This window comes from Colletotrichum graminicola, assembly GCF_000149035.1.
Source record: "Colletotrichum graminicola M1.001 genomic scaffold supercont1.89, whole genome shotgun sequence".
Taxonomy (NCBI): domain Eukaryota; kingdom Fungi; phylum Ascomycota; class Sordariomycetes; order Glomerellales; family Glomerellaceae; genus Colletotrichum; species Colletotrichum graminicola.
In genome coordinates, this window is record NW_007361093.1 from 5,096 (window position 1) to 19,287 (window position 14,192).

General features: G+C 51.4%; 5 protein-coding genes across 5 annotated transcripts; 2 read left to right on the plus strand and 3 right to left on the minus strand.

Moving 5' to 3' along the window:
* Positions 1 to 1,075: 1,075 nt before the first annotated feature.
* On the minus strand, positions 1,076 to 1,332 carry GLRG_11465 (uncharacterized protein; the record flags this gene model as incomplete). Its single annotated transcript, XM_008102149.1, has 2 exons — positions 1,076 to 1,079; positions 1,178 to 1,332. The coding sequence occupies 2 exons, from the start codon at positions 1,330 to 1,332 to the stop codon at positions 1,076 to 1,078; spliced, it is 159 nt and encodes a 52-aa protein (XP_008100340.1).
* An 81-nt stretch (positions 1,333 to 1,413) lies between these two features.
* Positions 1,414 to 1,932, minus strand: GLRG_11466 (sugar transporter; the record flags this gene model as incomplete). Its single annotated transcript, XM_008102150.1, has 3 exons — positions 1,414 to 1,476; positions 1,533 to 1,766; positions 1,855 to 1,932. The coding sequence occupies 3 exons, from the start codon at positions 1,930 to 1,932 to the stop codon at positions 1,414 to 1,416; spliced, it is 375 nt and encodes a 124-aa protein (XP_008100341.1).
* Positions 1,933 to 5,231: 3,299 nt separating this feature from the next.
* GLRG_11467 (calcium-translocating P-type ATPase) lies at positions 5,232 to 8,792 on the plus strand (the record flags this gene model as incomplete). The annotated part of the gene is made up of 2 exons (XM_008102151.1): positions 5,232 to 7,862; positions 7,920 to 8,792. The coding sequence occupies 2 exons, from the start codon at positions 5,232 to 5,234 to the stop codon at positions 8,790 to 8,792; spliced, it is 3,504 nt and encodes a 1,167-aa protein (XP_008100342.1).
* A 453-nt stretch (positions 8,793 to 9,245) lies between these two features.
* GLRG_11468 (uncharacterized protein) lies at positions 9,246 to 9,836 on the minus strand (the record flags this gene model as incomplete). The annotated part of the gene is made up of 2 exons (XM_008102152.1): positions 9,246 to 9,375; positions 9,442 to 9,836. 2 exons carry the CDS (start codon positions 9,834 to 9,836, stop codon positions 9,246 to 9,248), a joined length of 525 nt encoding a protein of 174 aa, XP_008100343.1.
* Positions 9,837 to 12,924: 3,088 nt separating this feature from the next.
* Positions 12,925 to 13,980, plus strand: GLRG_11469 (glycosyl hydrolase family 61; the record flags this gene model as incomplete). Its single annotated transcript, XM_008102153.1, has 1 exon — positions 12,925 to 13,980. One exon carries the CDS (start codon positions 12,925 to 12,927, stop codon positions 13,978 to 13,980), a length of 1,056 nt encoding a protein of 351 aa, XP_008100344.1.
* Between the last annotated feature and the right edge of the window lie 212 nt (positions 13,981 to 14,192).

Genomic DNA, 14,192 nt, shown 5'->3' on the forward strand with positions numbered 1-14,192 from the left:
CTCTACTAATAGCAAAAGGCTGCTCCCCTTAGTTATTTTTAAGGAAGCTATAGTATAATAGTAGTAGTTTCTTTTTAAGCTTAAACCTTTTGCTTATTAGTAATTTATATTATTAGAAAATAGCTAGACGTCTAATAAGATTAGCCTTAACTAGCTAAAGACTATTTTTATCTTAGTAATAGTAGTAAAGGCTAAAAGGCTTAAATCTAAGACTCTGCTTATTATAAATAAGTATAAGAGCTATATATTAAATAACTTTATATAGGAATACTTTTAGTAAGGTATATACTTACTATACTTACTACTATATACTAGCTATGTTACCTAGCTATTAGATATAGTAGTATTCTCCTCCTTAAAGTAGATATATAGGAGGGAGGCTGCCTTTATATTAGCTAACTATTATACTACTCTTATTAGGAAGTAGAACTTCCTTTACTACTACTTTAAGGTATCTATAGATACCTTTATATCTAGGAATATAAGGGTAGGCTAGGTAGTAATAGGACTATAGCCTATTAATATAGCTAAGCCTTTACTTAGTAAATTTATTAACCTAGCTACTAATACTAATACACTAAAGGCCCCTATTTAGAACCCTAGATTTCTAGCTAAGCCTAGTACACCCTAATAGTTTACTATCTAGACCCCTTAAAAGTTAGAAGACTTAAGGAGATATTAAAGTCTATAGGATTCTTAAGAAGGGGATAAAGAATAAGATTATAATATATAGAGGCTTTTATTTAGTAAGGTAAGTAAAAGGCTAAATAATATAAATACTATATTAGCTAAAAACAGCAAAAAGATATAGTCCCTTAAGGCCTAGCTTCTATAGAGCAAAAGGCAGAGGAAAGGTAAGGTTACCTTAGACCTAAATACTTAATTTACTACTATAAAGTCTATTATTATAGCAAAAGATAAGGCAAAAAGGGATACTATTATAGAGGCAGTAAAAAAGGCAGCCTAAAAGGCACTTAAAGAGGCTAAAAAAGCATTAGTAGAGGCAGAGGCAGCAAAAGCAGCAGCAGAGATAGATATCACTTTATAATAGATTAAATTTTTAATTTTGTATAGGCTACCTATAGTGTTAAATAATGTGTTAGCATAAGCCAAAAATGAGGCAAATTTGATGTGGCCCGTTAAGGGGGGTGGCCCGTTATGTGGGGTGGGGTCTTACCGCAGCGACGTAATCATGAATGGCGTAGTCCGCGAGGCAACGAATCTCCATAGCCATTGATTCGTAGTCGTGATGACCACGCACATAATGAGGATGTCCAAGCTAAAGCTCCATTGAAACAGGTTCTCGTAATGCCTTCGGGGCGCTGTTCGCATGGCATTCCTAACCGGTAGTGGAAGAAGAGTATCTCACCAGGCGGTCCAGTAGATACAAGCCGTAGCGATACACGCATAGCATCACGGTGTACTCCCTGTGTTACGGTCGATGTTGCCTGTGGCGGCCTGGCCAGCAAAAACAAGCTGTCAGTAACAAGTTGTTCAAATGGGCTGCTCAGACGAGGCGGAATGATGCGAACCCGGAAGACGTAACCACCGATGTACCACATTGGGGGAGACCCGATGAGACCGTTGGGGCGACCGACCTTCCGAGCCAGCAAGACGGAGTAGATGACCATACCGAGAGTCTTGGCAATGCTGTATAAGCCCGTGGCGAAAAACTTGGTGTCTGTGACGCCAAGGGTTTCGAAGATGCGAGGCGAATCGAGACCGCAGGCCAGCGCAATGAAGCTACATTTCGGGCGGATAGTGTCCTACCATATGTGATGATGTTGGCGCCCGTCTACAAGTTGGGTAACAGCATATGCCACATGCGAGATGAAGCTGCTGGCATGAACGCACCAAGTTTTGGTAGGCCACGAGAAGCAGACCAACGCCGATCCGGTTGCGAGAGTCTTTCTTGAGGAGGCGATTGGACATTTGCAGCTTGGTCCATGGGGTTGGTGCTGCTGTCTCCCACTTGGCGCCTCATATCGCTTATCTCGTTTTCCATAGTCGTGGTCCACAGGCAGTGTGCGGATGTGGACTAGGACATTCTCGGCATCTTCCCATCTGTCGATCTTTGGTAACCAACGCGGCGGCCCAGGACAGGTGAAGACAGCGCAGAAGAGAAGAATTCCGAGCAGCTATCCGAAGGCCGAGAAGGACAATAAAATGCGTTGGTGTGGTTGACCCAGAAGCCGCATATGACAACTCCCCATGATGCAATCTCTAAGAAAAACGAGCCGAGTGCCATGGTACCACCTATGAAGGAGGTTTCGTAGCCCACTGGGCGGTGTCGGCTATATTAGTCTGCGTTAAGCTGACTCTGAGGCTGTCGATTCTTGGCTGCTCTGCAATGCGGAATTGTAACCAAGGCAGTCAGAGCCGCTTTGGCAGAAGCACGCCTCCGCCCCTTCCCTCCAAATACCCAAATGGACTAGGTTCGAGTAAAAGACCATCTGTTTGTTGCTGTCTGGCGATTTACCATACCAGGATGGCCGATATCTGGACTAGAGATTGATCGCGTGTGGTTGTGGTGCATCAAAACGTGACGAGACCATGGGTGAGAGGCCTAGATCGGATGAGTGATGGGGAGAAAATGGCAGCTCGATGAGATCTGAGAAATTCCATTGGCCAGCGATGCCGGCAGATCCCCGGAAGTACTCTACTACGTACCTAGATGGGGGCAGGGGCAGCTTCCACCAAGTGCCTGGGAAGGAGGTACGTGCAGTCCCTGTCTGCCTAAAGTCGCTTACATGAAGATGTGGGCCACTTATAGTCAACATCGATAAGCGAGCCAATGAAACACGTTGAACGTGCAGGTCACAGCCACTCTTGGCGCTGACTAGTGAAGCCACACCAGGTTCCCTCTCCGAGCTTGATTCGACTGTGGGACTTTTTTTTCTTAATTTTTTTTTTCCCTCTCCCTTCCTTCTCATTATTTCGACCGCTCTTTCCTACTCCGGAAGCCTCTTTTGCCTCATATGAGGTGCTGTCGTGTTTGCCATGGAGTGACTTTCTCTGTCATTCTGCAGGTATCACTCCCTTCTCTTCTCTTCTCCATCTTTGTTCCGATCCTCTCCATGCCATCATCCGTGTCATCTTTTCTCTTCACCTCCACCGCCGGCCGTGGCCAAGACCTTATCGCTTTCGGTCTACATGTTATTGCTTCTCCGGATCATTCAAGTTTCAATTCGTCCGCAGATGGCCCCAGGCGCATCCACCTCGAGAGTGGATGACAGAATCCCAAACGCCCAGACAAGGACCAACGCCGACGCCACTGAGTCCGTTCATCGTGCTTCCACGCCCCAAATTCGACTGACATTGTCGCGTCCTGAGATCATGGCCAACACAGGGTATAACCCCGATCCAACATCCTTCGGGCTATCGACATTTTCCAACCCAAACCTTCTGTGAACCTCTTCTGAGAGTTGTCCCACATGCCAACGTGCTCTGTCGGCGTATTACCCGTCGGATTATCCACCATTCGGGTAACACTCATGGCTGATGAAGCCTTCACCGTCGCCTGCTGCGGTTTGTCCGTTCGCCGAAGAAGAAAAACCGAGTGCCCGTCTGCATCCCCACCCCTTGGCGACTGTCTCGAATCACGATAGTTATCAGGAGTACACCAGTCACCGCCGGTGACCGGTCCGAACCGGAACCGCATGGATACTTACGGTGTCCACGGCATGTCTACTATCTAACTGTACTGGTGCGTACACCCACCCGCCAGAGTGGAACGCCGCACCTGGTGGGGGTTACCATAACAATGGGGCCGCCACTCAATCCCTCGGGCGCCATGTGCGTCTATGGCGCGCCGGGGCGGCCATCGGTCTAGAGTGGTCTGCAAGTAACAGTTCTGGCCAGTTCATATACCAATGTACGGATATATGCGCGCATTGCGGCCTCGAAGCTATGGGACAAAACGTGACAAGGGCCCAGCACTTGCATCAACAGAACGCCAAGGTACAAACATTGGGATTGCCAAGCGGCCGTTGCTCGTCGTAAAGTCTCCATCCAGCCCCTTGTTGCTCGTCGTGTCGTTGCACAGTAGTTTTCTAGGATTGTCCCCGCTGCCACTCAGAAGAACTCGCTTCTTGATGCTCCAATTTAATTCCCCCATCGGGGGGACCTTTGCACTTTTTCCCTCGTGCACAGCCTCAATGCCCAGGCTTTGGGCGGTTACCTCCCTCTCACCTCCTCGCCCAGCTAATCTTGCTAATCAAAGGCTACGATGAGAGCATGAGAGGCATTTCCCGGCATGTCCGCCCCCCTCTCTCTGTCTCTCCATCTGACCTCCCCGTCTCCTTTGCCTCCTTCCCTTCTTGGCCACCTCGCGCCAGACTTTTCGTTCTCGTTACAGTCTTAGTTAGTCCTGCATCACCGCCAAGATTTACCATTGAAACTGCTGTGTAATAGTCGATTGAAGCGCGACCTTCTCCCACCCCTCTCTCTTTCCCTATCATTGTGTCCGATCCAGCCAATCCATTATCGACTGCCAGTGGATCTCGATTGACTTCATATCTTCTTGAACTTGCCAAGAAAGGCATGTGGTTGTGAGCACTGCCACCCTCTCGAAAGTCTTGCCGGCAAACATCCAAACGCTCTTGGAAGTTCTCTTCCCTCATCCCCAGGTCTCGACTCGTGGGACCCAGACTGAAAAACCATGACGGTTGCTCAACTCTGATCACCCGTCACTACTCTTCAACCAGCCCCGTACGCTTCCCGACGGTGACCAAACCATCGCCTCTCACCTGGACCCCTCCCGTTGCACTGCCTCCAAAACGAAGCGTCACACACACTCTACCTTAAGAAAGAGGAGGCATCCAGGCTTACTGTCGGTGTCGAGAAAAAACGAAGAACCTGGAAACTCTACTGGACGGGGCGGAAGGCGCAGTAACCGCGCTATCATCAAGGCTTGCGAAGCCCTGTGCTTGTAAAACCTTTTACATTTCCGTGGTATGCACAAGTCTCGGCCACTTTCTCTACTCTGAGATACGCACCCAGGAACACGCAATTTCTTGCCTCTTCACACTGCCTTGTTGAGTCCTCCAAGCATAACTCCTATAAACACATTCCGCTCGCCAATGTTACACAACCAACGCCCCTGGCTTGACTCTCATCACGAGGCAGTTTCTTCTTAATACTTTCCACCAAATCTCAAAACCAGCATCCTACTTTAGCTCGTTCATGAGCAGTCTTTTGCATCGGCTCCAGACAGCTCTATACCGGTGCTGATGGCGTCTCTCGCCCCCCCTCAGTTGCGTGTCGACACCCGCCATCAACGCGGGAGCGACAACGACGACACGATAGCACCCTCCCCTATCTCGACGCACTCTAATCCTTTCCTCACACCAGCTATCAGCGCGGCAACAAGTGCCGCACCAAGTATGCATTCCACTGTTGTCAACGAAGATCCAGACAGCGCTCTAAGGCCCGACCCCGGCACGGAAGGCGACTTCGTCGTCCCCAACAACCCTTTTGCATTTAGCCCAGGGCACCTCAACAAACTCTTGAACCCGAAATCTCTATCTGCCTTCCAGGCTCTCGGCGGACTCTACGGAATCGAAAAGGGTCTGCAGACAGACCTCAAGTGCGGCCTATCCCTGGACGAGGTGGCCGTCCGAGGACATGTCAGCTTCGAAGAGGCCACCGGTCACAAGGAGCCCACTTTCGCCACTGCAGGTGCTCAGCCGTCAGCCACCACAAGTCACGCCAGTGGGGATGGCTTTACCGATCGCATTCGAGTTTACGGTAGAAACGTGCTCCCCGCCAAGAAGGCAACCCCTTTGTGGAAGCTGATGTGGAACGCCTACAACGACAAAGTCATCATTTTGCTTACTGTTGCCGCCGTCATATCATTGGCGCTTGGTCTTTACGAGACTTTTGGCGCCGAACATGACCCTGATGAAGGCCAGCCGGTCGACTGGGTTGAAGGTGTAGCTATTGTAGCTGCTATATTGATCGTCACACTGGTTGGATCTCTCAATGATTGGCAAAAAGAGCGCGCCTTTGTTAAGCTTAATGCCAAAAAGGACGACCGCGAGGTTAAGGTCATCCGGTCGGGAAAGTCCTTCATGATTAACGTTGCGGAGATCTTGGTTGGCGACGTCATTCACCTAGAGCCTGGCGACCTGGTCCCAGTCGACGGTATCTTCATCAGTGGCCATGACCTGAAATGCGACGAATCCTCGGCCACAGGTGAGTCCGATGCCCTCAAGAAGAATGGCGGTGATGCCGTTTTCAATGCTCTCCAGTCTGGAAATGCGTCCAAGGATATCGACCCTTTCATCATCTCCGGCGCCAAGGTTCTCGAGGGCGTCGGCACCTTTGTTTGCACTTCGGTTGGCACCAACTCCAGCTTCGGAAAGATCATGATGTCGGTCCGCACTGAGATGGAAGCCACGCCCCTGCAGAAGAAACTCGAGGGTCTGGCGATGGCTATCGCCAAGCTCGGAAGCAGCGCTGCCCTCCTGCTATTCATTGTCCTCCTCATCCGTTTTCTCGCTGGGCTGTCTGGTAACACCGCCAGTGGTGCTGAGAAGGCTTCAAGCTTCATGGACATTCTTATCGTGGCCATCACCATCATTGTCGTCGCCGTGCCCGAGGGTCTCCCGTTGGCGGTGACCCTGGCCTTGGCGTTCGCTACCACACGCCTTCTGAAGGAGAACAACCTGGTTCGCATTCTAAGGGCCTGTGAGACAATGGGTAACGCTACCACGATCTGCTCCGACAAGACGGGTACTTTGACTACTAACAGGATGACGGTCGTCGCCGGCACCTTTGGCTCCGCCAGCTTTAGCAAGTCTACCGATGGTGAGAAGGTTACCAGCGCCGTGGAGTTTGCCCAGTCTCTCCCCGATGCCACCAAGAAGCTCCTTGTTCAGTCAATCGCCATTAACTCCACCGCTTTCGAGGGAGAGGAGGACGGCCAAGCCACCTTCATCGGCTCCAAGACCGAGACCGCCCTGCTTCAGTTCGCCAAGAATCACCTCGGTATGCAGGGGCTTGCCGAGACTCGCTCCAACGAGGAAGTTGTTCAAATAATGCCTTTCGACTCTGGCAAAAAGTGTATGGCTGCTGTTATCAAGATGTCTGGTAACGCTGGCTACCGACTGGTCGTCAAGGGTGCCTCGGAAATCCTTCTCGGATACTGTAACCAGAAGCTCAACATCATCGACCTTTCCACCTCTGCCTTGGAGCAGTCCGACCGCCAGGGTTTGGAGGGCATTATCGACACTTACGCCAAGCAGTCTCTTCGCACCATCGCTCTGATCTACCAGGACTTCCCTCAATGGCCCCCTCACGGTGTCAACGCCGACATTGAGGGACACGTTGACCTTGGTGACATTCTCCACGACCTCGTCTTCGCTGGTGTCGTTGGTATCCAGGATCCCGTCCGTCCCGGTGTTCCCGAGGCTGTTCGCAAGGCTCAGCATGCTGGTGTGGTCGTTCGCATGGTCACTGGTGATAACGCCGTCACTGCCCAGGCTATTGCAACCGAATGTGGCATTTACACCGAGGGAGGTCTCATCATGGAGGGGCCCGCCTTCCGCAAGCTCTCCGTTGAGCAGATGAACGAGGCCCTCCCCCGCCTGCAGGTTCTGGCCCGCTCCTCGCCTGAGGACAAGCGCGTTCTGGTCACCCGCCTCAAGGCTCTTGGTGAGACCGTTGCCGTGACTGGCGACGGTACCAACGATGCACCTGCCCTCAAGGCTGCGGATGTGGGCTTCTCCATGGGTATCTCTGGTACCGAAGTCGCCAAGGAGGCATCATCTATCGTTCTGATGGATGACAACTTCACCTCAATTGTCACGGCCCTCAAGTGGGGAAGAGCAGTGAATGACGCCGTCCAGAAGTTTCTTCAGGTATGTATTACACATCAGTCCCCATACACGTGCCGGCACTAACACAATGACACACAGTTCCAAATCACGGTCAACATTACTGCCGTCCTTCTCGCCTTCATCACCGCCGTCTCTTCCCCCCAGATGGAGTCTGTTTTGACTGCGGTCCAGCTCCTGTGGGTGAACCTTATCATGGACACCTTTGCTGCTCTTGCCTTGGCTACGGACCCCCCCACTGAGAAGATCCTCGACCGCCTGCCTCAGGGCAAGAAAGCACCTCTCATCACTATCAACATGTGGAAGATGATCATAGGCCAGGCCATCTTCCAGCTTACTGCCACCCTCATCCTCCACTTTGCTGGCAACTCCATCTTCGGCTACGATCCTCTCAACGAGAAGCAGCAGCTGGAGCTCGACTCATTGGTCTTCAACACCTTCGTCTGGATGCAGATCTTCAATGAGTTCAACAACCGTCGCCTCGACAACAAATTCAACATTTTCGAAGGTGTGCACCGCAACGTCTTCTTCATCGTCATCAACTGCATCATGGTCGGCGCCCAGGTTGCCATCATCTATGTCGGCGGTAGGGCCTTCCGCATCAGCGAGAACGGCATCAGCGCCGAGCACTGGGCCGTCTCTATCATCTTGGCCGCCCTCTCCCTCCCCATCGCCGTTCTGATTCGTCTGTTCCCCGACCCTTGGTTCGAGAAGACAGCCAAGACTATCGGCCGACCCGTCGTAGTTGTCTATCGCGCCTCCGGCAAGTTCTTCTCAAGGTTCGGCGCTGTCTTCCGCCGTAATAAGTCCGCTGACGCCGCCTCCGACGAGGAGGCTCGCGTCTCTTCTGGCCCCGACGGCTCCAAGGTTACTGCGCCTGAGATCATCATCTCTACCCAGCCCGAAGACAACAACACCGCGACTACCAGGGACGACGAGAAGCGCCTTGTCTGAAATGTTTTCTTCGGTCCCTTTCGATCATTGCTTGCATAAATACTTTTTCTCCCTTAACCTGTTACATTGCTACGGCTACGATATGATGTATTCCACGTTTGCTTCTCGCTGTCTTTTCCCTTGGAACGAGTTTACGACCGGTATCATTCTTGTGTGGGCGGCGGTCTCGGCGTAACAAAGGCCTATTCTTTTTGCATTCTTCGGGGCGTTCTGGGCGGACGACACCAAAAACTTACATGTGCAAAGCCACGGGCCTGCCTGTCTTTACTGCATAGCAGCGTGAGCCATTTTACTAGATATTACTGATTAGTCACTAAACGATAGAGCCAATGATACCAGACATGCTACATGTTGTCTGGCATATGTGAATTATAGATTTTGAGTAATGACTATTTTTATGCTTCGTGAAATATGCTACGTGAACTTTGATGGATACTATCAAGGGTAATTTTCTCAATTCAGAATGCATGTGGGCGATCCCGTTGTCGAGACAGTCAGGTTGTACTGACTCAAGCTGCCGGAGTGCGGTATCAGTTTCGGAAAGCCGTGCTGATCCTTGAGCATTGTAAACGTCGCATCGCCACTGCCGATCGGTTAGTTTACCTCGACGGGTGCGCCCTCCCCCCATCCGCCGAAGACAAAAACTTACTATGCCTGCGAGCAGTTTCCTGTGGGGTATGATGTCTGGATCACAATCTCGACTTGATACGTCTTCTCGCCCACCGAGTCGGAGACGACGGAGGCGTTGCGGACCAGGTCCCACAGGACCATGTCCCCCCTCTGCGGGAGCAGCGCCTGCTTGATGCCGAGGATGTTGTTGGACCCGGGGAACGGGTGGCCCTGGTAGAAGAAGTCGCCGAGGTCGTCGGCGGGCCAGAAATCGGTAAAGGTGTCGGTCGCGGACTTATTCTCCATGGTGGTGTAGAACTCCTTGAGGAAGTCGCCGAAGCCCACCTCGACGCCCGCGGCGGGCTGGTAGGACGCCATATCGACCGCGCCAGCGAGGACAGCGGCGAGGGGGAGGAGGGCTGCTGAGGTCTTCATTATGAAATAGATGTATTAGGTTATTAGTGGTGTGTGGTAAAGACTGGATGGACCGCGGACGATGAGCGAGATCCTGGTGATGATCAGGAGTGTGTTTCTTTCTGTCGATGCTGGTCTGTCACTGAGGATGCGGTCTCGACCTTTTTGAAGGACTTCAACACCTCCCATCAACGTCGTACATGGGCTCAAATCAACATCCGGAATGTCGTGGATCACCCGTCGTCTGCCATCGGTGGCGCCGCGTGGAGCTGGATGGTCCGAACGGGGCGGCGTCGCCCTGATAGGGTAGAAACGGGGACATCCAGGGGTGCATCCCGGCTCAGTGACGGCCAACCCGTGGAGGTCCGCGTGGTTTCGCAGCGCTTGGGCTGAAAGAATTTAGAAAGTTTATAAGCGCTACTAATCCTCGGTATGGATTCGTTTGTCATGCTCTATCTTTCGCTAATTTTGACTCGGGTGGAAGAATCCAGAACGCATTATCCGCGCAACTCTAACTGACTCGTCGCTGAGCCTTCCAAAAGATTAGGGCCACAACAAGATTCTCGTCTTATCTCCCCCGGCTTCTCCCCTCCTACTCCGTCAATGACTAGCAGCCGCTGGTTATCTAGACCAATCATATGGGATTCACTTTCTAGACGCTTTCATCTCCCACGGGCTTGACCTGCCCTAGTGCAAAGTCAGGAGGAACAACGCGTCGATTTGATGCTTAACTGACACTAGCTGCTCCCATTTTAAAGAAGGAAAATGTAACGTAATTTTGATGTTTTAGACGCACCCTATATCCGCCCCCTCAGCGTACTTTTCGCCGCGTCTTTTGTTGCAGCAATCGAGTTCACGAGGCGATAGCCCACAACCCGTGTATAGCTCGATTGTTTCCTCACGACTTTCTCCGCAATGAGTTGACGATCTCCCTTTATGGCATACGGCCGGACATCAGACTTTGGAATACCGAGTGCTCAACGCGTACAGTCTTATCGCAGAACACAAAGTGCCAGAATGAGTATGTCCAGATTGACCTTGAGATTTTGAGTGGGATTCATGCGAGACAAAGGATAGAGGAAACCCATATTTGGGCCAATCAGCGCTTTGCTCACCGGCTAAGAAATGCCGTGAGGCTATGCCGGTATATTACATACTCCCCCTATTCTGCAGTCAGATAGAGTTTTGTAGTATAATCTTACCTTATTGTTGCGGCCCAACCAGTTGTGTGCTGGCCGGCGTAAGTATATAATGCAGAGCAGGAAATAGTGATGCACGCACTTTGCACTCAGATCAGAAGGATGCTTCAGTGGTATTAAATACAGCTTTCTGAAGTTAAAGAAGCAAATGGATTTGGCTGTTTGCCCATTACTGCGCTAATTCCTGCCTGGTTTTGTTCCATGGCGATCCGCCGAAAGCATAGACGCCGGCCGGTGGCCGTGAACTCCCACTCCTAGTGGACTCTAGTCCACGGGGTGACGCTGTATTCATAAATAGGAGAACAATGGTGAACCCTTGCTTTCACCGCGCGTACCCTGGGCATTTTATGGGGTATCCCGTGACGTTTTGCTACATTTGACTCTAACAAAGATGATAAAATCTCTAGAACTTGACTTTTTGTAAGATTAGAGAGACAACATTTGAGAAATATACAAACCGGGCCGAAAGGCTATCAACATCCGTCTATAAGGGTGTTGTAATGGGGCTGGGGAAGATGGTCATCTGACATGTGGATGAACCTACAAAGGGATAGAACTATGGCGATAGTCTAGATCGGCAGATAAAGGGATTCGCAGACCTACCGAGATGCAGGAGGAACACCCTCCATCTTCCTTAATACTCCAGACAGAAATACATAGACAGTCATTGCCGTACTTCTTATTCCTTGTGGTGCATGTTACTCTTTCAGGAATTGTGCTGTCGATACTTAGCCTTTTTGAAAATTCCTTTGAGATTAGATCTGAGAATCGCTAGATCTATCCATCTATATAAGTTTTATTATTATCAGACGTTGTTGTGGATGGGAGTGGTTTTCTCACCTGTTTCTTCTTTTCTTTTGTTAGATGGCTATGTTGCCCCGCCCTTTCTCAGTGTCTTTTCTTTTCTATTTGCACCTATCCTCTAGGCAGGCAACACCAACGTAAGCAACAAATTAAATCTTAGCCTTAAGAGTGTGTATACAATCTTGTGCTTGGCGGCTAGCGGTTGGCGCTTAGAATAACACGCCAATGACAAACGCCCCTTCATTCATTTACCTCCTCACCCTGCTCACCCTGTTCACCACAAGTGTCACCCGAGCAGGCAACAAAGCAGCCAGAACAAGGTAAGGAGTTGGCTGAGGTGACCGCCTCTGGATAACGGAGTATGGTGCCACATGGCCAAAGACTCAACCGAGCTGCCATTCCTCCGCCCACCAATCACCGTAACCCAATATCTCCGGTCCCATGATGAGATCTCGGCAGCGCCTCTCGGTGCCTAGCGACCGAGATTTCCTATTCCAGACACTGTTCTTCCTTGGCACTAATTAGTTGCCAACCGTTTGAGGACTACGCATGCTTTGCTTCCCAGCACTCTTGCGCAGGGGCTCTTTTATGTCGGCAATGTGGCTCCCAATTAATTTCGCCAGCGTGGATGCCATGCCCAGCGCCCGATTCAGGCATCCCGGATGAATGCATCCCACCATAGGGTGTTCTTCTCTGTGCTCGTGATGCATAGTTGCCGCATGGTAAGCAGATTCGTCACGCAGGAGTTCGAGGAGGAATGAAGAGATTACTTGGTTCTCCAGCCTTGACTTGGTCCAGACTCGGAAGACGGCACAGACATACCACGCTAATGTCTCTTCGCAACGGGCTCACGATGGCACGATGCCTTTCTCGATGGTTCAGCAGTATTCGGACTAATACATTGGGCTGGTAGTTAATATCTGTCGAAGTTCTTCTGCAACTGTTGGCTTGGTGGCTGTGGTGCCGGACGAAGTTCTATATATGCCGCGCTTCTCGCTTCCTTAGAGCGCATTCTGCCTGTATTACCTGCCAGCTCACCATCAACCAGGTTTGTGGGATCATCTGCATAGTTCTATTACCGCCAACTTACCTGAGCAAGTACCAATATGGGCAACCTTAACCTTTCCTCTCTTCTTTTGGCACTTGCAGCCATCGTTGCGGCTCACGGCCATGTGGACTGGCTTGTGGTCGATGGTGCTGTTGCCTACCGCGGTTGGGATTCTCCCGCCTTCACCTACTCTGCTCCCACATACCCCGTTGTTGGCTGGAAGATCGACGCTCCTGACAATGGGTTTGTCGAGCCCGCCAATTTCGGAACTGGCGACATCATTTGCCACAAGAACGGCAGCCCGGCAGGCGGCCATGCCACCGTCCCTGCCGGAGCCAAGATCCAGCTGATCTGGAACACATGGCCCGACTCGCACAAGGGTCCCGTGATTGACTACCTCGCCAAGTGCAACGGAGACTGCGAGACTGTCGACAAAACCTCTCTGAACTTCTTCAAGATTGGCGCTGGTGGCGTTGTCGACATGTCGCTCGCGAACGGCAAGTGGGCTGACGATGTGCTCATTGGTAACGGCTTCACCTGGACTGTTCAGATTCCGACCAACCTTGCCCCCGGGAACTACGTTCTCCGCCATGAGATAATTGCGCTGCACTCCGGAGGGAACCCTAACGGCGCTCAGGCGTACCCCCAATGTTTCAACCTACAAGTCACCGGCGGGGGCTCTCTCGCCCCCGCCGGCGTCAAGGGTACTTCGCTGTACAAGGCCAACGACCCCGGCGTCCTCTTCAACATCTACACTAGTCCTCTGGTCTACCCGATGCCGGGCCCTACGCTCGTAGCAGGCCTCCCGTCAACGGTTGCCCAGAGTACCGTCCGACCGATCGCGACATCAACTGCCACGCCTCCCGGAGGCAACCCTGGCAACGGTGGAGGCGGCGGCGCCACTACGACACTACGAACAACTACTGGACCAGCGCCGGTGACTACCACAAGAGCCGCAACAACCACGACAAGTGCTCCTGGCGGCGGCGGCGGCGGTGGCGCAACTGTGCCTAAGTACGGCCAGTGTGGTGGCCAGGGGTGGTCCGGCCCGACGACCTGTGCCTCAGGATCTACATGTCAAGCTCTGAATGACTTCTACTCCCAATGCGTCTAGTCTAAAATTCGGGAATAAATGCAATCAAACTGCTTCATAAAGCCTGAAGTGAAATAGCTCCCTGATTCGTTTCATTATATAGTCCATGCGGAGGCCTAGGACCTCAACTTGAAGTTTATAGTCAAGACACAGTCTTCTCAGAAGCATTCTTAACTCTGTGATCCTAGTAACATGTGTTCAAATTCATCTTGACGTCTTTCATTGCAATCGCA